This window comes from Pituophis catenifer, unplaced genomic scaffold (genome assembly GCF_029215685.1).
Source record: "Pituophis catenifer annectens isolate HBS135680 unplaced genomic scaffold, rPitCat1.0.hap2 SCAF_6, whole genome shotgun sequence".
Classification (NCBI taxonomy): Eukaryota; Metazoa; Chordata; class Lepidosauria; order Squamata; family Colubridae; genus Pituophis; species Pituophis catenifer.
In genome coordinates, this window is record NW_027256886.1 from 66,513,748 (window position 1) to 66,534,012 (window position 20,265).

At 45.7% G+C, this 20,265-nt stretch overlaps 1 protein-coding gene across 1 annotated transcript; it reads left to right on the top strand.

The window, feature by feature from the left end:
* The first annotated feature begins 327 nt into the window (after positions 1-327).
* FFAR4 (free fatty acid receptor 4) lies at positions 328-17,819 on the top strand. The gene is made up of 3 exons (XM_070945959.1): positions 328-855; positions 12,349-12,477; positions 17,412-17,819. Exons 1-3 carry the CDS (start codon positions 328-330, stop codon positions 17,817-17,819), a joined length of 1,065 nt encoding a protein of 354 aa, XP_070802060.1.
* The last annotated feature ends 2,446 nt before the right edge of the window (positions 17,820-20,265 follow it).

Here is a 20,265-nt window from a genome sequence, read left to right on the forward strand (position 1 = left end):
GGAAGAGGAGGAGGACCTGCCACAACTTGCGAACGGCAGACGGAAGGCAGCGATGCTCGCTCCTCCGTGCCACTTACTACTCCTCGTAAAGTACTCGCTTCCCCTCCCTGCGGCGGGACAGGGCTGCAAGCTCTCCTCCGCCTCCCGCCACTTCCTCGTCGGCCCAGCCTCAGCCAGCCTCTCAGGTGTTCAGTCCACCCCGAAGTCGCTTGGAAGGAAGAAGGCCGATCGGGGAGGGGTCCCTATCCGGCTCGGGTGCGGGGCTAACAGGACTGGACCCAAAACTGCTGCTCTTCCGCCCCTGATGCCCCGGGCGCTCGCCTCTCCATGCCCGGAGCCGGGGCTGGCGGGAACGACACGCTCTTCCCCTTCTTTTCGGACTTCAAGGAGGCGGCCGTCCGCCTGGGGCTGAGCATCGTGGAGACGGTGGTGCTGGCGTCGATCTTCGCCCTGGCTTTGGCGGCCAACGCGGGCGCCATCCGGCTGGTGCTGCGTCGCAAAGGCCGTCCGGGCGCCGCCAGCTGCCTGGTGCTCAACCTCTTCTGCGCCGACCTGCTCTTCATCAGCGCCATCCCGGTCATCGCGGTGGTGCGCTGGACCGAGAGCTGGACCCTGGGCGAGGCCGTCTGCCACCTGCTCTTCTACCTGATGAGCCTGAGCGGCAGCGTCACCATCCTCTCCCTGGCCGCCGTCAGCCTGGAGCGGGTGGTCAGCATCGTCCGGCTCAAGCCCGCCAAGCCTTGGAAGGGACGGCTGGTGGCTGCCTGCCTGCTCTCCGTTTGGGCCTTGGCGGCTCTGGCCACCCTCCCGCTCAGCCTCTTCTTCAGCGTCCAGCCGCTGCCCACCAGGGGCCCGGTGAGTTGATCTTGGTGGTGGCTGGCCAGCAACCGACCGACCTGGGGAGCCCGAGGACCCCGATGGGGCAAGAGATGTGGTGGCAGGTGTACAAAGGCATAACTTTATTGCTCATGTCCTAAGCATCACTTACTTAACACTCAGGTGAACAGAGTTGGAACGGACCATGGAGGTCTTCAGGAAACCCTATACCCGTGATGGTGAACCTATGGCACACGTGCCACAGGTGGCACACAGAGCCCTCTCTGGGGGCACGCCAGCTGTTGCCCCAGTCCAGCTCCACTGCGCATGCAAGCGTGCCTCCCGCCAGCCAGCTGGTCTTCGGGTCTCTGCCGTGCATGCGCGGAGGGGGGTGCATGCACGCACGGGGCACACATGTGTGCATGCACGAGGGACATGTGCACACATGCACAGGGTGCAGGTTGGTGCAGAAGGCTTTCCAGGCCCAAAACAGGACATGGGGGGGCTGCCCCTCCTGCACCAACCTGGAAACCAAAATGGGGCGTTGGAGGGGCCACACAAGGCTCCCCGTGCCCCGTTCTGGGCCTAGAAAGCTGCCTACACCAACCTGGAAGCCAAAATAGGATGCGGGGGGCCAGCGCAGGGGGGAGCTTGCATTGCATTTTGGGGGTTTGGGCACACGTGTGTATTTTTGCACGCACGCGTGTGCTTTGGGCACTCGGCACCAAAAAGGTTAACCATCACTGCCCTATACCATTTCAGACAAATGGGTTTTATTTATTTTATTTATTTATTTATTAAATTTTTATACCGCCCCCTCTCCCGAAGGACTCGGGGCGGTGAACAGCCAAAATTAAAAACACACAATACAAATATTAAAATGCATTAAAACAGAATTAAATTATCTTAGGCTTCACCAATTTAAAACCCCGTTACCCATAAAATTCACCAATTAAAAATTTTTAACCCAGCCCGGCTTGCTGAAATAAAAACGTCTTCAGGGCCCGGCGGAAGGTCCGGAGATCCGGGATTAGTCGTATCCCTGGGGGCAGCTCATTCCAGAGGGCGGGTGCCCCCACAGAGAAGGCTCTTCCCCGGGGGGTCGCCAGCCGACATTGCCTGACAGACGGCACCCTGAGGAGACCCTCTCTGTGGGAGCGTGTTGGCCGGTGGGAGGTTATCGGAGGCAGAAGGTGGTCTCGTAAATAACTGGGTCCTAAGCCATGGAGCGCTTTGAAGATGAGAACCAACACCTTGAAGCGCACTCGGAAGACCACTGGAAGCCAATGCAGCTCGCGCAGGAGAGGTGTCACGTGGGAGCGCCACGCCGCCCCCATAAGTACCCGCGCGGCCGCATTCTGCACCAGTTGGAGCCTCCGAGTGCTCCTCAAGGGGAGCCCCATGTAGAGAGCATTACAGTAGTCGAGGCGGGAAGTAACGAGGGCATGAGTGACCGTGCATAGGGAGTCCCGATCCAGAAAGGGGCGCAACTGGCGTATCAGGCGGACCTGATAGAAAGCCCCCCTGGCCACGGCCGTCAAATGCTCTTCTAAGGACAGCCGTGCGTCCAGGAGGACACCCAAGTTACGCACCCTCTCCGTGGGGGCCAATGTCTCGCCCCCAATAGTCAGCGATGGCACCAGCTGACTATATCGGGACGCCGGCAGCCACAGCCACTCAGTCTTGGAGGGATTGAGTCGGAGCCTGTTCCGCCCCATCCAGACCCGCACCGCCTCCAGGCACCGGGACATCACTTCAAGGGCATCGTTGGGGTGGTCTGGGGTGGAGATGTACAACTGGGTGTCATCAGCGTACAGATGGCACTGCACCCCAAAACCACGGATGATCTCGCCCAGCGGCTTCACATAAATGTTGAACAGGAGAGGCGAGAGGACCGACCCTTGTGGCACCCCACAAACCAGGTGCCTTGAGGTCGACCTCTGCCCTCCAGCCAACACAGACTGCGACCTGTCGGAGAGATAGGAGGAGAACCACCGTAAAACAGTGCCTCCCACTCCCAACCCCTCCAACCGGCGCAGCATGATACCATGGTCGATGGTATCAAAAGCCGCTGAGAGGTCTAATAGGACCAGAACAGAGGAACAACCTCTGTCCCGAGCCCTCCAGAGATCATCAACCAACGCGACCAATGCCGTTTCCGTGCTGTACCCGGGCCTGAAGCCGGACTGGAACGGATCTAGATAGACGGTTTCCTCCAGGTACTGGGGGAGCTGTCGCGCAACCACACTCTCAACAACCTTCGCCAGAAAGCGAAGGTTGGAAACTGGACGATAGTTTGCTAAAACAGCTGGGTCCAGAGAGGGCTTCTTGAGGAGGGGCCTCACCACCGCCTCTTTCAAGGCGGGAGGCAAGAACCCCTCACTCAAAGAAGCGTTTATAATCCTCTGGAGCCAGCCTCGTGTAACCTCCCGGGTAGCCAGCACCAACCAGGAGGGACACGGGTCCAATAAACATGTGGTTGCGTTCAACCTCCCCAGCATCCTGTCCACGTCCTCGGGAGTCACAGGGTCAAACTCATCCCAGATAACCGTCTCAAGACAGACCTCGGACAACCCGCCTGTACCTACCCAGTCGGAGTCCAAGCCTTCCCGAATCTGAGCGACTTTATCGTGCAGATAATGCGCAAAATCCTCAGCACGACCTTGCAAGGGGTCTTCCCGCGCTCCCAGATGGAGAAGGGAGCGAGTCACCCTAAACAAGGCAGCTGGGCGATTTTCTGCCGACGCGATAAGAGCGGAAAAGTAATTACACTTCGCCGCCTTTATCGCCACTAAGTAGGTCTTGATATAAGACCTCACTAGTGTACGGTCAGATTCGGAGCGACTGGCCCTCCAACTACTCTCTAGGCGTCTTTTCCGGCGTTTCATCCCCCTCAGCTCCTCGGAAAACCAAGGAGCTGGGCAGATTCGGCGCCGGGTCAGAGGCCGCAAAGGCACGACCCGATCTAAAGCACCAGCGGCCGCCCTATCCCAGGCGGCCACCAGGTCCTCAGTCGAGTCGCGTGCCAGAGTCTCAGGAAATGGCCCAAGCTCCATTCGGAACCTATCAGGATCCATCAGGCGCCTGGGGCGGAACCACCTAATTGGTTCCGCCTCCCTGCGGTGGGGCATAGCGGTCGGGAAGTCAAGTCTAAGGAGAGAATGGTCTGACCATGACAAGGGTTCAATAACTATATCCCCTGTATCTAAGCCATTCAACCACTGACCAGAGACGAAAACCAAGTCCAGCGTGTTTCCTCCTATGTGAGTGGGGCCCTGAATTAACTGGGTCAGGTCCATGGCCGTCATGGAAGCCATGAACTCCCGAGCCGCCTCAGATGCTTCACCGATGGACGGCAGGTTGAAATCCCCCATGACTAAAAGCCTGGGGGTATCAACCACCAACCCGGCTATAACATTGAGGAGCTCGGGCAGGGCCGCTGCCACGCAGCAAGGAGCCAGGTACGTAACCAGCAGGCCCATCTGCCTCCCATGGCCCCACTTCACAAGGAGAGACTCACAACCGGCTATCTGAGGTTGTCCAAGCTCTTCTTAAAAACTTCCAGCGTTGGGAGTTTTCTTTCTTTCTTTCTGATTTTCTCTAGTTATCTTCTCAGCTTCGATAGTGCTGGGTTTTGTTTTTGCTTTCCTCCCTTTCCCTACATCAGTTAAGTTAATGACAAGTCAAGATTGCTGAGTGAACTTCAGGGCTGAGTTTGGATTAGAACTGGGATCTCCCTGTGTTAGGTCAGGTTGTAACCAAATTACCAAACAACAACATTCAAATGGCCCAGTTTGAAACTTAGAGCAGATTTCACTTAGAGTTCAGGTCCTTCTTAGAGATATTTAAGCAAAGGCTAAGGGGACTATCCAGCTGTCAGATGGGCTATAGTTTCATCCTGTGTTGTGGTCAGGGGTGGGTGCTACTTACCTTTACTACCGGTTTGCAATGGGATCGCGCGTGCGCGAAATGAGCTTCTGTGCATGCGCAGATCACCGATGACGACATCCAGGGTGGTAGGCGGGGCCTCCCGCTGGTTTTACTACCGGTTCTTGCGAACCGGTCTGAACTGGGAGCAACCCACCACTGGTTATGGTTCATGAGGCTGACTCAACCTCCAACATCCTTTCCAAATATCATTCTATCATTAGTAGAATAAGGCTGCGCAGTGAGTGCGCATCACATTCTGCATTACATACGATGCTGCACAAAATTCAAAAGATTCTGAGGAGCAAGAACATTCAACAGACTTCAGGACGTTGAATGCTCAGGGTGTACTTTGAGAACAGGCTACAGCTAAATTGGGGTCTCAAGCTGCTTTGCCTGGATCACTCTGTCCCTACATCACCAACCAGCCATGTGTCTGCCTTAGTCCTTGCCAGACGTCCTGCGTGTTGAGCACAGAAACCAGGCATCCTGCTTGGCAGGGGATGATGATCTTCTCTAGGCATCTACTGCCAATTTATTGTGTTTCTTTGCTGAATGTATAGAAGGTGAAGTCCTTTGCATGTGCAGCAAAGAAATAAACAGGAGGTACCCTAAGTTTCTGCATTAACTATCAAAGGAGATTGATCAGCTTCCGTTTATCATCAAACCAAGGGTAGAAAGAAAGAATCTTCTTCTGTTTCACTGCAGGCTTTTCTGTTTCTTTTATGGGTATTTGACCTCTCATAACTTCTCCATGGGATGCTTGAGCTTCTGAAGGAAGAATAAAATTCTCCATATTTTTTAAAGTAGTCTACTATATGTTGGCCTCGCTGGGGAAAAGAAGTTTCTTACCCCAGTTTAGTATAAAGGATAAACAAGCCAAAATTTGCATCTGTTTTCTTGCACTTACCTACTAGAAATTCTTAGTTTTCTTCTATGGCAGCCAAAAGAAGCTTCCCATAATGAACCAGCATATCACCTGGTTCTTGCTAGATCAGGATGCAGGGGTGACTCTGCATTTTGATCTTACAGGTTTCCTGCTATGGAGATTCCAGATTCCAATTTTGAACAGGAGAACTCTGTGGAGGATGCCAAAACAGAGTAAAAAAAACATCTCAGTTAAAGAAAACTTCTAAAATAAAATTTATGAATCTCAGCCTCTTCTGTGAGAGTACAAATAACGTTATGGATTATCATGCGTCTCGAGTGAACTGCCACCTGATTACTTTTCCTTCCTTCTCTTCTTGTGTGGCCAGGATGAGAAAGAAGCCAACTTTATGCGCCAGTCATAAGCTCCAGTCCAAGTTTGATTTTATGATTTCAAAAACAGAGTAACTAGCATGAGAAAGACACGAGGGTTCGATTTTTATTTTCTAATAGAAGTGGGTGAAATTTGCAGACCCAGACTTGCTTCTGAGGGGATAAACCCTGTCTAGGTTCTGTAACATATATGCTGGAGGTTTGGAGACAATATGTTAAATTCTGCTTTTTTATAATAAGCCTTGTGAGTTTGGGAGAGACTTACCGTATATTACATTTGCAGGCACAGATGCTTCTCCTCAGAAGATAAAAACTGCCATGCTCCAGGAATGCAAAAAGATAAGTCCCTGCCCCCAGTCCATGTACTTATTTATCTATTTGGTAAATAATATCTACAAATAATGTCAATAGTTTCAGAGAGGAAATTATAGTTACAAATTACAAATAGGGATTCAGAGAGCTTAAAGCTAGGTACCTTTCTATGTCTTTTTCTAAGACAGTTAATCCTGTAATTATTGATTGTGCGGCTCAGCTGGGCATGGGGGGGGCAGGGATTTTTGCTACCGGTTCTCCAAACCACCCACCACCGCTACCGGATCGGGTGATCCAGTCCGAACGGGGAGCATTTCACCCCTGCACCCACCCACCCACCCACCCACCCATCCATCCATCATATATCTATTTCAATTGTGCTTCCCCTGAAATATATTAAAATTTATGTAGCATAGAGGCCAAAATTGTAAGCTGTTCTCCATTCAGATCCTGCTATAAAACAAGGTCAATTACTTAGCTCCATACTCGACTGTATTTGTCTGGAAGATTGGTGAGATTATTAATTTTAAATACTTAAAGTTTGTAAAGACGAGATACTGTGACCACGAATTGATGGAAACTGGAACAAGACTTAGGAAAGTCATCTGAGATTGGCTTTGCTTTCATTTTAAAAAGCTTTTATATGATAAAGCTATTTGCCATGTGTGTTTGTGGGCCCACAGCACACAATACCGAAACATTTATCAGCTACTATGTTACATTTTTGTTTGTTTATACTTATTGCATTTTATTGTTCTGATCATAATCTGCTTTGATGTGTTGACTGGAGAGCAGTTAAAGAATGATTCAAATCATAAATGCTTTCATTATCATAATGGGGTTAATGATCTTAAAGCAATTACAGCAAATGAAGGAAAGATCTATGACAGAAAGAAGTGTGACAACTGGGGAGATTCATCCACAGTGAAAAAAATCCCTTCTGTTTGTTTCTTGTTCAGATCCAAACAAAATATTACATATTGGCCAAAAAGGTAAAATAAAATGTGGCATTGCAAATTGGAGAGCTCAGCTTGGTTCACCCCAAAGTACGACTGACGTTAGCTGCCTATTACCAGGTTCATGGAGTACTTTACAATTCTAAGAGTACATAGTGTAGGCGTATCAAAGAGGTTGCGTAGGCTTTGATTTAAGGATTTTGAGTTATGCAAGGTATCTTGATCATCTTGCAATGAGTGAGCAAACAAAAAGAAGGAAGAAACTCACTCTTTGACTTAATAAGTGAGGTATAGAATAAAACTGGAGAAAAGTTGAATATGTTGTCCAGAGCAAGGGAAGATCCTGCGAGTTCCTTGGACTGCAAGGTGATCAAACCGGTCAGTCCTAGAGGAGATCAACCCTGACTGCTCTTTAGAAGGCCAGATCCTGAAGATGAAACTGAAATACTTTGGCCACATAATGAGAAGGAAGGACTCACTGGAGAAGAGCCTAATATGGGAAAGATTGAGGGCAAAAGAAGAAGGGGACAACAGAGGACGAGGTGGCAGGATGGAGTCACTGAAGCAGTAGGCCTGAGCTTAAATGGACTCCAGAGGATGGTAGAGGACAGGAAGGCCTGGAGGAACGTTGTCCATGGGGTCACAATGGGTCAGACATGACTTCGCAACTAACAACAACAACAATAAAGATCATGGATAAGCATTTCCTCAGGAAAAGCAGGATTGAGGTAGACATTCTTCAGCCTCTGAATCTCATCGTTTTAAATTGCTGGAGCTCCCATCAACCAGGTTGTTAAACAGGCTTCAAATAAAATGGCCCATGAGTTGAGGTTGATTTCTAGTGACTCCAAGGAGACCACCTCACAGTTTTCCTGGCAACAGCCTGGACATGATTTGCCATTTTTTTCCTCTAGGCTTTGTTTATAGACCTGGGCTTAGTTCATCGCCTGCAATTCTGCAATTTGGTGATCTCCCATTCAGGATCTATCTAGATCCAGTCCTGATTAGTTTACTCAGCTTTGCATATACAGTAGGTTTAAGGCAGTGGTGAAATCCAATTTTTTTTTACTACCGGTTCTGTGGGCGTGGCTTGGTGGGCATGGCAGGGGAAGGATACTGCAAAATCTCCATTCCCACCCCACTCCAGAAGAAGGATACTGCAAAATCCCCATTCCCTCCCCACTCCTGGGGAAAGGATATTGCAAAATCTCTATTCCCACCCCACTCTGGGGCCAGCCAGAGGTGGTATTTGCTGGTTCTCCGAACTGCTCAAAATTTCCGCTACCGGTTCTCCAAAACCTGTCAGAACCTGCTGGATTTCACCCCTGGTTTAAAGCCAATCAAAAGCAAATAGTCTCTCCGGACACACTATTCTTCCTTTAAAACACATGAAATGCCCTTTCCAGACATTCAAAGATGTCCGCTTCAGCTGGATACTGAGAGGTGTGGACTTTAAAAAATTAAGTTTTAGAGGCAGAATAAAAATTTAAAGGTCCTTCAATATTTTAGTATGCAGAAATATAGCAAGATACAAATAGGAACTGATTTTATATTAAGGAGGATAAACATTTCCACAGAAAGACTTCTTGCTTGGGTGAGTGGGGGAATCCAGACTTCATCATGTTTATAACAGAAAAATTTACATTCCTAACTAATTTGATCAATTGATGTTAGTATATCTACTTTATAGTAAAGGTAAAGGTTCCCCTCGCACATATGTGCTAGTTATTCCCGACTCTAGGAGGCAATGCTCATCTCCGTTTCAAAGCCGAAGAGCCAGCGCTGTCCGAAGATGTCTCTGTGGTCATGTGGCTGGCATGACTAAACTCTAAAGCCGCACGGAATGCTGTTACCTTCTCACCAAAGGTGGTCCCTATTTTTCTACTTGTTTTTTTTACGTGCTTTTGAACTGCTAGGTTGGCAGAAGCTGGGACAAGTAATGGGAGCTCACCCCGTTATGCGGCACTAGGGATTTGAACCGTTGAACTGCCAACCTTTCGATCGACAAGCTCAGTGTCTGAGCCACCATGTCCCTTATCTGCTTTATACCTGTCCACTAATAGATGCCAAAAATTGGCATCATTTTGTTTTTCCTTTGGTGACCAATACTCCTGTTGTTGTTATTTTATTTGCAAAATAAAAAAGGCAAAACACTTTTATGTTGTAGTTAGCCAATTTTATTCAACAGTAAGGAACTTTCACAATAGGGAAGAATAGAATGAGTTTTCTTAACCATTAAACAAAATAATTAGAGTGAAGCTATTTTAATTCTGTTTTAAAGAATGTAAAGTAGAACTCCTATATTTTTAGACCTGATTTTTTTAAAAAAGCAATTCTAATTTTTCAGGTCCATTTCTTGATTTTATGTTGGATTAAAACTGAAAATGTTCATGAATCCAAACCACCTTTGGTAGTTAAATTCTCCAAAGACCATAGAGAGGAATAAGGGCACAATATGATAAAACTGTCTTATAGCACAATATCATGTAAAAGGTAGAACTAGGGACAACACCTTTCTCAAATCCCTACTTTGCTTTGACCAATCTTAATAAAAGAGGGGCTATTAGTTCAGGGATGATTCTAGATGACCAATAGATGGCAGCAGAGTCAGAACTTTTAAGGTTTTCTGTGTCTCTTTGCTGACATCTAGGGCTCATCTACATTTTTGCAGTCCAAATCTAGGAAGCCTAAGATACTGTTGTGTGCAGCAGACACAACCTTCATGGGTATTTACACTTCTATAGCCAATTAAGCCAACCATGGTTTAGTTATTAATCCCAGGTTTCTGATTTCTGGCTCTCGAACAAGACTGAATTTGCAAAACAAACAAAATCATGATGTTCAGATCTGGTTTGTAAACTGTGTGATGAATGACAAACCCAGATTTGGGTAGTACAGATAATCCTCAATTTACACCCATTTGTTTAGCTACAGTTCAAAGTTACAACGGCAATGAAAAAAGTGTCATGACTGGTCCTTGCAAGTATGACCGTTGGAGCATCCTAAGGTCACATGATCAAAATTTGAACACTTAGCAACCCGTATCTATTTACAACCGTTGCAACATCCTGGGGTCATGTGATCGCCATTTGTGACCTTCCCAGCTGGCTTCCAATGAGGAAAGCCAGATTCACCTGAACAATCTCAGGATTCATTTAAAAGCTGCAGTGGTTTGCTTCACAACCGTAACTTTGGTCATAACATTGGGCACGACAAACTTAACAACTGCCAATTGCAGCTGTAAGTCGAGGATTTCCTGTAGGGTGATACGGTCTTGATTCATGACTAGTTTACATGGGTAATGCTGTCTGGAGGAACCAGTCCAATAGAAGTGGCCTTTAACTTGTTGATCTTGAAATAGGCTTCTCTGAAATGTTGGGTTGCATTACCCCATGAATGCTGCCACTGCCAGTGACCCTATAGATCAGGGGTCCCCAACCCCCGGTCCATGGACCGTCACAGGTCCGCGGCATGCCAGAAACCAGACTGTGCAAACAAACGAAGCCCCATCCCCGGGATGCAAGCAACACATGAACCACGTCGCTTCTGGCCCACGGAAAAATATCTGCCCACAGAACCGGTCCCTGGTGCCCAAAAGGTTGAAGGTCACTGCTATAGATGTTACTGAATCACAAACCCCACAACTCTTCATCATTAGCTTAGCTGGCTGGGATTTCTGGGAGTTGTAGTTCAGCAATACTTTCACTACACTTTCTTTAAAAAAACCTCTCCCTCATGTTTTTCAACTTTGGCAATTATAAGAAAATATGGCATATAGAAAATTGTGCAGAAATGTACATGTTATAATGAATGTATAATTTAGATGTTATAAAAGTCTTTGCTTTCCTGTGCTTGAGCAATATTCCTGCCTGTTATATCATATCTAGCATGCAAAACTGAGATGAGAAATCACTCGATGGCAACAAAGGGTTAGAGCAGGGATCCCCAACCTCCAGACTGGGGCCCACTACCAGGCCGTGGCCTGTCTGGAACCAGGCTGTGTGAGGGGCTGGCTGGCGTACGCCTGTGCGCATGCAGCTCGACTTGTGCAAGTGGCGGGCCGGTGTGCACATGCACAGCTCGACTTGCATGATCGATGGGCCGGCATGCACACACACAGCTTGATTTACGGAGCAGCAGGCCGTTTCTCCTCTTCCCTCCCCCACTGGGCCGCCAAGCTGTAAAGATCGGGGACCACTATGTTGAGAGTTTTCTGTTTCTCTTTGCCGCCACCAAGTGGTCATCTCGATTTTTGCTGCCAGATACAGTAGCCTTGTTCTTTTGAAAATTTGATGTACTTTCCTAAAGAAATAGGCTTCCCTATAGAACTGCAAGTTGTGAGGACCATAAGATGAAACAGGAAACAATACAGGTAGTCCTCGAATTATAACAATTCATTCAGTGACTGTTCAAAGTTACAACAGCATTGAAAAAAGTGACTTATGTTCATTTTTCACACTTATGACCCATGGTCTCGTGACTTAGATTCAGATGCTTGACAACTGATTCACATTTATGACAGTTGCAGTGTCCCCAGAGTCACGCAATCCCTTTTTGCGACCATCTGACAAGTAAAGTCAATGGGGGAAACCAAATTCACTTAACAACTGTGTTACTAATTTAAGAACTGCAGTGATTCACTGGTGAGAAAAGTCGTAAAATGGGGCAAACTCACTTAACAAATTTCTCACTTAACGACATAAATGTTGGGCTCAGTCGTGTGGGCGTAAGTTGAGGGCTACCTGTAATCATCAGGGAATAAGTACATATCGTCTTTCACTTCTAACCTACAGCTGTTATTAACGTAGCAGGATTGAGCTCATAACTTCTAATGTTTGCCAAGCTATTCAGTTCCACTGATGCGATACTGTGGTTTAATTTTTCCCAGGAGTTGATACACCTTTATTTGGATACACACCATTATTTGCCACAATATATAATAATGTAATCATTAGCTGTGTCGTAGCTTATATTTGGTGAGTGATTATGTCACCCGGAAGAGTGAGATGGATTTTTCTGAAAGGCTCTGTTGAAAATCCAATGAAGTCCTTACGTAGGTTTTGTTCTTTGCTTACAGGAAGTGTATATCTGCACGTTGGTTTGGCCCAGCATTGCAGGAGAAATCGCTTGGGATGTCTCCTTTGCCACCGTGATCTTCCTTATACCGGGATTGGTCATTGTAATTAGTTATTCAAAGATTTTACAGGTATTTTCCATAGTTTTACTTTTTTTAAAAAAAAAACAAATACAATGCTAAGAGTTGCCAGCTGTTTAAAACGCAGACAGTGGTATTTCAAATGGAATTTCATTTTTATAGACCACACGAATATGCCGGATTTTCGTTTTATCAGACCGCAAGAATATTCATCGAAGGAAGTTGATAATGCAATAAGCAACGCATGACCGCCTTTTTAATATTCTTAATCATCTCAGTAACGTGTTAAAACGTAAGCATTGCCCTGCTGAATCAGACCCCATCTAAGCCTAATAACAGAATAACAGAGTTGGAAGGGACTTGGAATTCTTCTAGCCCAATGGCCCCCAACCTTTTGAGCACCAGGGACTGGTTCCATGTAGATAAGTTTTTCTTTTGGACCAGAGGGGGCGTGGTTCGTGTGCTGCCTGCATCCTGTGAATGGGACTTCGCTTGTTTGCACGGCCTGGTTTCTGGCATGCCGCAGCTCACTGCTGGTCCATGGACCGGGGGTTGGGGACCCCTGTTCTAGTCCAACTTCCTGCTCAGGCAAGAAACCCTATACCAGAGATGACTAAACTTTTTGCCATTGCGTGCCAGGAAGGGGGGTGGGTGGGGGAGGTTCGCGTACATGTGTGCCCACACCCATAATTCTATGTGCCCCGCCCTGCGCATGCGCGCGCGACCCCCGCTCCTGGCATGCGATGGCCCAGTAAGCCCATTTTTCTTTCTCACCTGGCTCCAGATCCTCTCTATGCATCTGGGGAGGGTGAAAACAACCTTCCCGACCCCCTCGGAGGTCCTCCGGAGGCCCGAAAGGGCCCGTTTTCCAACTTTCGGTTAGACAGGAAGTGACTTTTTTGCTGTCCCCAGCCGCCAGAGTCTCCTAGAGAGGCTGAGAGTTGAGCCGGCATGCCAGGTGACATGGTTCCGCATGGCATCTGTGGCATGCGTGCCATAAGTTCGCCATCATGGTCCTATACCATTTCAGACAAATGGTTGTCCAATCTCTTCTTAAAAACTTCCAGGGTTGGAGCAGCCACAACTTCTGGAGGCAAGTCATTCCACTGATGAATTGTTCTAACTGTCAGGAAATAAGTCTAACAGTCTATTCTCACGGTGGCCAACCAATTCCTCAAGGTCTATTAGTCTCCCAGCAGATGGCCTTCAGAGATGGTCACAGTGCCATCGAGGCGAATAACCATGGATCCTCCTGATTTTGTGAATCATCACAACTCTTTTCTGAAGCCAGCGAAGTTGGCATCCAAACTCCACATCTCAGGATAGCAGATTCCAAAGTGATAAATGGGAGTGACATTTATTTATTCAACCTACGGTAGCAAGCTTATTGCAATGGAACTAATAATACAGCATACATTTAAAACTACAATGTAAAAAAAAAAAAAACCCACAGTGCATGAGCTTATAATATAAAAATCAATCTATCAGAACGGAGAGAACATTAGCTAAATTTGGGAAAAGTTAAGTGTTCAGCTTCTACCTCAAAGTGGAGAGAGCAGGAGTTAGGTGTGGTTTGGGCAATAAAGGAATTGCTAGGTAGGAAGTGAATTTGAAATGAAGCTGCTCAATCTGTGTTTGCAAACTAGGTAGATTTATGAGTAAGCAGGAAATGTTTTAACTCATGGTTGGATTCCAAGCCAGATCTGGGTGGCAAAAATCAGACAGCTGGTAGATGGCAGCAAAGGGATATAGAAGACACTCAGATCAAACTTTAATACAATCAGAGACCAATGCAGTAGAAAAGCACTTGCTCTCTGCTTACTGATTTCTGAAATCTCGGATCTGGTGGCCAACATTTGGGCTTTAAAGTGCACAATATACATCTTAAATTAAGTCCAAACCAGGCTGGTAATTAGTGCAGCTGACTTAATCTTTGCTATATGCCTGACCTCTGACATCCAGTTAGGACTGTTGATGCTCTGAACATGTCTGTGAGGTAGCAGCTTAAAGAAGTTGCTGCTTTTAAGAAATGCTCCAAGTGAATTTTTTATTTAAAGCGAGTCATTTAAACACGTCTTTAGGGCTTTAAGAGTCGTGGTGGCGCAGTGATTAGAATGCAGTACTGCAGGTTACTTCTGCTGACTGCCGGCTGCCAGCAGTTTGATTCTGACCGGCTCAAGTTTGACTCAGCCTTCCATCCTTCTGAGGTCAGTAAAATGAGGACCCAGTTTGTTGGGGGCAAGATGCTGACTCTGTAAATTGTTTAGACAGGGCTGTAAGGCACTGTGAAGTGGTATATAAGTCTTAAGTGCTATTGCTATTCTGTACAAATAAAGGAATAGCCAAATGAGAGAACATCCTGGCTGGATTTGCTGGAACTATAGTTCAGCAATGTATAGAACACCACAGTTTTCTGACTTATACTGTACAGCACCTTTAGTGATTGCAATATTGAGAAGGAACCTCTTCTCCCTTTTCTATCATATCAAATATTTTCCTAGACCAGGGGTCTCCAACCTTGGTCACTTTAAGACTTGTGGGCTTCAACTCCCAGAGTTCAGCAAAACTGGCTCTGAAGAACTTTGGGAGCTGAAGTCCACAAGTCTTAAAATGGCCAAGGTTGGAGACCTCTGTCCTAGACAGTCTAAACATTCTTCAGATGCTTGGAACGTCATGCCCTGTTTAGAATGGAAGTTTTCTTATTCTCCCTGCAGGAAAAAAATATGACCAGAATCTAGCATGGCATCATACAGCTAGTCTTCCACTTACTGTCGTTTGTTTAACAACCGTTCAAAGTTACAACATCACTAAAAAAACTGACTTGCAACCAGTCCTTGCACTTATGACTGTTGTAAGCAGCATTCCACAGTCACATGATCACATTTTAGGCACTTGGCAAATGGCATGTATTTACAATGGTTGCAGCATCCTAGGGTCATGTGATTGCTGCTTGTAACCTTCCCAGTTGGTTTCTGACAAGCAAAGACAATGGGGGGAAGCCAGGTTTACTTAATGGCAGCATGATTCGCTTAATAACTACAGTGATTTGCCTAACTGTGGCAAAAATGGTCATAAAATCGGATACAACTCACTTAACAGCCATCTTGCTTAGCCCCAATTGTGGTTGTAACTAATTGTGGTTGACAACTATTTGTAAAGGAATAGACTTCTTTGCTAGGGCTCTCATATTTGATTTGATCTGATTTGATTTATTTGATTTATATACCGCCCTACTCCCAAAGGACTCAGGGCGGTGAACAGCCAAACAGTAAAAATACATAGATACAAAATTTAAAAACAAAGTAAAATCGAATTAAACAATTTGACCCAGACAGATTAAAACACCCCAATCATTTAAAAACTGATTAAAATTTGCATAATTAAAAAGAGGGAAAAGATTAGGCCAGGCCCGCCTGGTGGAATAAAAAGGTCTTAAGAGTGCGGTGGAAGGTGCGCAGATCCAGGATCCTCCGTATCTCTGGGGGAAGCTCGTTCCAAATAGTAGGTGCCCCCACAGAGAAGGCTCTCCCCCTAGGGGCCACCAGTCGACATTGCCTGGCCGACGGCACCCGGAGGAGCCCCTCTCTATGAGAGTGTACCTGCCGGTGGGAGGCTATTGGTGGTAGTAGGCAGTCCCGTAGATAACCAGGTCCTAAGCCATGGAGCGTTCTAAAAGTGGTAACCAAAACTTTGAAGCACACCCGGAAGACCACCGGGAGCCAGTGCAGCTCACGCAGGAGAGATGTTACATGGGAACGCCATGTCGCTCCCATTACCACCCGCACGGCCGCACTCTGCGCCACTTGGAGCCTCCGGGTGCTCCTCAAGGGGAGCCCCATGTAGAGAGCGTTACAATAGTCCAATATTTGATTGGCACAAACCCAGAGAGCCACTAGATGGCAGCAGATATACAGAAAATTAACAATTTGTTGTCAGCTATGGTCACTTTGGGTCAGATGCGGTGGCTCAGTGGCTAAGACGCTGAGCATGTCAATCGAAAGGTGGGCAGTTCAGTGCTCCGAATCCCTAGTATCGCGTAACAGGGTACTTGTCCCAGCTTCTGCCAACCTAGCAGTTCAAAAGCACATAAAAAATGCAAGTAGAAAAATAGGGACCACCTTTGGTGGGAAGATAACAGCGTTCTGTGCGCCTTTGGCATTTAGTCATGCTGGCCATGTGACCATGGAGACGTCTTCGGACAGCACTGGCTCTTCTGCTTTGAAACAGAGATGAGCACTGCCCCTTAGAGTCAGGAACGACTAGCACATATGTGCGAGAGAAACCTTTATCTTTATCTTTATGATCACTTCAGTGTTTGCAACCGAGATATGTTAGCTCTATCAGACTCCCACAAATTCAGGGGTTCATTCCTAATTAAACGTATAAATCTAAATCATCTTTTTTGTTGATACAGCATAGAATGTCTCAATTCTTTCATATTGACTTTGTCAATATCAGAGACTAGGTCTAAAGTTCACACGCGGAACGAACTTTGTGAACCATAATATTATGTTGATATAAGTTTGATAGGTGTGATAATACCTATTTAATGCTACATTATTGCCATGGCTGCAATAGTAATAGGAACATGAATTCTTTTCTGATCCACATTCCATCAAGATTCCTTGAGCTTCAGAGGTAACAAAAAAAAAAAATTTGAGTCTGGCTTCCCCATAGACTTTGCTTGTCAGAAGATCACATGACCGCAGGACATTGCAACTGTCATTAATTTGAGTCAGTTGATAAACATCTGAATTTTGATCATGTGACCATGGGGATACTGCAATGGTCGTAAGTGTGAAAAGTGGTCATAAGTGACTTTTTCTTCAGTGCCGTTATAAGTTTGAACAGTCACTGAATATACCTGTACCTGAATATATTTTTTAAAAGATTTAAGAAATCCTAAACATGACATTTTTGGAACCTTTTCAAAGAGAAGAAAGGTAATTCTCAAGGCTTAACTTTCCACTATGTTTCAATTGCAGATCGCCAAGGCCTCAAGGAGACGCCTGCAGGTGGGCATGGCCTACTCGGAGAGGCACCACATTCGCATTTCCCAGCAAGATTTCAAATTATTTCGGACTTTGTTTCTCCTCATGATTTCCTTCTTTGTCATGTGGAGCCCCATCATCATCACCATTCTCCTCATTTTAGTACAGAAGTTCCAACCAGATGTGAACATTGCATCGTTTGTTTTCTTCTGGATAATGGCGTTTACATTTTCCAATTCAATCGTCAATCCTGTTTTATACAATATAGTCCAATTTAAACATGGTTGGAGGCAAATCTTTTTCTGTTGCCAAAATCCCCCTGGGAAAAAAGAGACTACAACGGACACATCCGTGAAGCAGCAGAATGGGAGACATTTCACAGTATCTGTTATCACCAGATAACCGTGTGGTATTCCTTGTGAGAAGAAGGTCAACAGTTTTTAAGAACTGGAATAAGCAGTTGAGAAAACAGTTTGTACAGACAGTTGTGGTTTCGTTTACCTTGGTAAAAAACATGGAGGAATAAATCTAGTAGCAATAAACGTGCATTAAAACAGTTTAGCTGGGAACATCTCCATACTATACCATCCTAAACTAATTAAAATAATGATTTATTCAGGATCTTAAAATCTCCTTTTGTATATCCATGACCTAACAACAGGTTCACACAGGACTGTTGATTTCATAAGAGTGAGTATACACTGGAAAAAAGGACCAGCTACTGGGAATTTTCACCACTTAAGTAGGACTATACCACTTTTAACATGCCAGTTTTCCTTTTGAATGGTGTTTGTCATCCTTGACAACTTTAGATTGTATGGATTACAACTCCTAGAATTCCCCAGTTGAAGTCCACACAAGTTAAAGTTGCCAATATTGAGAAACATTGTCCTACTGGTAGGAAGTCACAATCAGAATTTCTGACCACAGATTTATTTTCATTGATGGCTATCGAGAATGAAAGAATCAATTCCTGATTGCGCTGTTCTTGAGCCTGGCTGCTGACTGATTCTTCAAGGAAATTTTTTAATTGTTCTTTTTTGTAGGAACTAATAGCAATTAGTTCCTGGCCAATTAGGAACCAGTCCTCTTGGAATTTCTTTAAAATGGACCATTGAGAAGTTTATCTAGAAGAGAAATTAATCAAGAACCAGCTTTTTTAGACTCCTGTGACATGGGTTAATCAAAGATCAGTTTACAAGTTTCAAATGCAATTGCTCAGATTCTGTGTTTAGTTTTCTGTGAGCTTCTGCGACAACAAAGTCTTCAATTTTTCCATATATTTTACCAGGAACCCTAACCCTCCTAAACATATCCATGCGCTCCAAATTCGTTGGTGATGTTCATTTTTCTGTCCAAATTCATGGGGGCCTAACCCCAACCCTATGTGAATTTTCCTGCCAGTGGGATTTTTCCAGGTATTTTACCAAGAAATCCAGAAAAGCCAGACTCGAAAAGGAAATGCCCACCTAAACATACCCATGCACTCCAAATTCATGGGCAATGTGTCAGAGTTCCAAGTAACACCCCCAACTAAAGAAGACTCCAAAGCTAGCAAGTCCTCAAAGATCCATTTTATTAGAGATGTCAGATTGGCACATCTGGGAAAACCCGAATTTGAAAGTTCCTGGGTTTCCCCCTCCCCAAAAGAAAGTCAGTGACCCATCCCCTGCACCCATATGTCTGTCACATGATCCAATCAATCTACCATCCGAACTGGAGACAGCCCACTCCTACCCAGGTGCAGGCTGAATGTCCTTGACTCTCAGAGAAAAGAATGTTATCGCTATATAGCTTCACCAACTCCTTGCAAATCCCCCCTCCCGTTTTCCCAGGCACTAAATGTAGCAGCCCTGAAGTTCCAAAGAAAAGATGGCCTCCAGGGCTGACACGATGTCCATTTTTGTGTCTGAATTCATTGTGGTTTAACTCACTCTAAGTGGATTTTCCCATGTATTTTAACAGGAAATACAGATAGGCCAGACTCGAAAAGTAAATGCCCTCATAACATAACCATGTGATCTGAATTCATTGGTGATGTCCATTTTTCTGTCCAAATTAATGGAGGCCAAACCCTAACCCTATGTAGATTTTCCTTCCAATGGGGGATTTTTCCATGTATTTTACCAGGAAATGCAGATAGGGCAGACTCAAAAAATAATTGACCTCCTAAACATACCCATGCACTCTGAATTCCTTGGCAAGATCCATTTTTCTGTCCGAATACATGGTGGCCCAACCCTAAGTGGATTTTCCCATGTATTTTACCAGGAAATGCTAAATATACCCATGCGCTTTGAATTTGTTGGCGATGTCAATTTTTCTGTCCAAATTCACGGAAGTCTAATCATAACCCAAAGTGGATTTCCCCCCAATGGGGAAATTTTCCTATTTATTTTATAAGGAAATGCAGAAAAGCCACTCTCGAAAAGTAAACATACCCATTCGCTCTCAATTTGTTGGCGACGTCCATTTTTCATTCCGAATTCATGGTGGCCTAACTCTAACCGGATTTTCCCAACAATGGGATTGCCCATGTACTTTACCAGGAAATATACCCATATGCTCTGAATTCGTTGGTGATGTTCATTTTTCTGTCCGAATTCATGGTGGCGTAAGCCTAATCCTAAATGGATTTTCCTGCCAATGGAATTTCCCCATGTATTATACCAGGAAATGCAGATATACCCGCCTTGAAACTTAACTACCCTCCTAAATATACCCATGTGCTTCGAATTCACTGGCGATGTCCATTTTTCTGTCCAAATTCATGGTGGCCTAACCCAAATCCTTAATAGATTTTCCCACCAATGGGATTTTCCCATATATTTTACTAGGAATTGCAGAT

Coding starts and splice junctions, on each gene's coding strand:
- FFAR4 (XM_070945959.1), top strand. CDS start 328: ATGCCCGGAGCCGGGGCTGGCGGGAACGACACGCTCTTCCCCTTCTTT. Junction 856..12,348: donor CGCTGCCCACCAGGGGCCCG/GTGAGTTGATCT, acceptor CTTTGCTTACAG/GAAGTGTATATCTGCACGTT. Junction 12,478..17,411: donor GTTATTCAAAGATTTTACAG/GTATTTTCCATA, acceptor TTTCAATTGCAG/ATCGCCAAGGCCTCAAGGAG.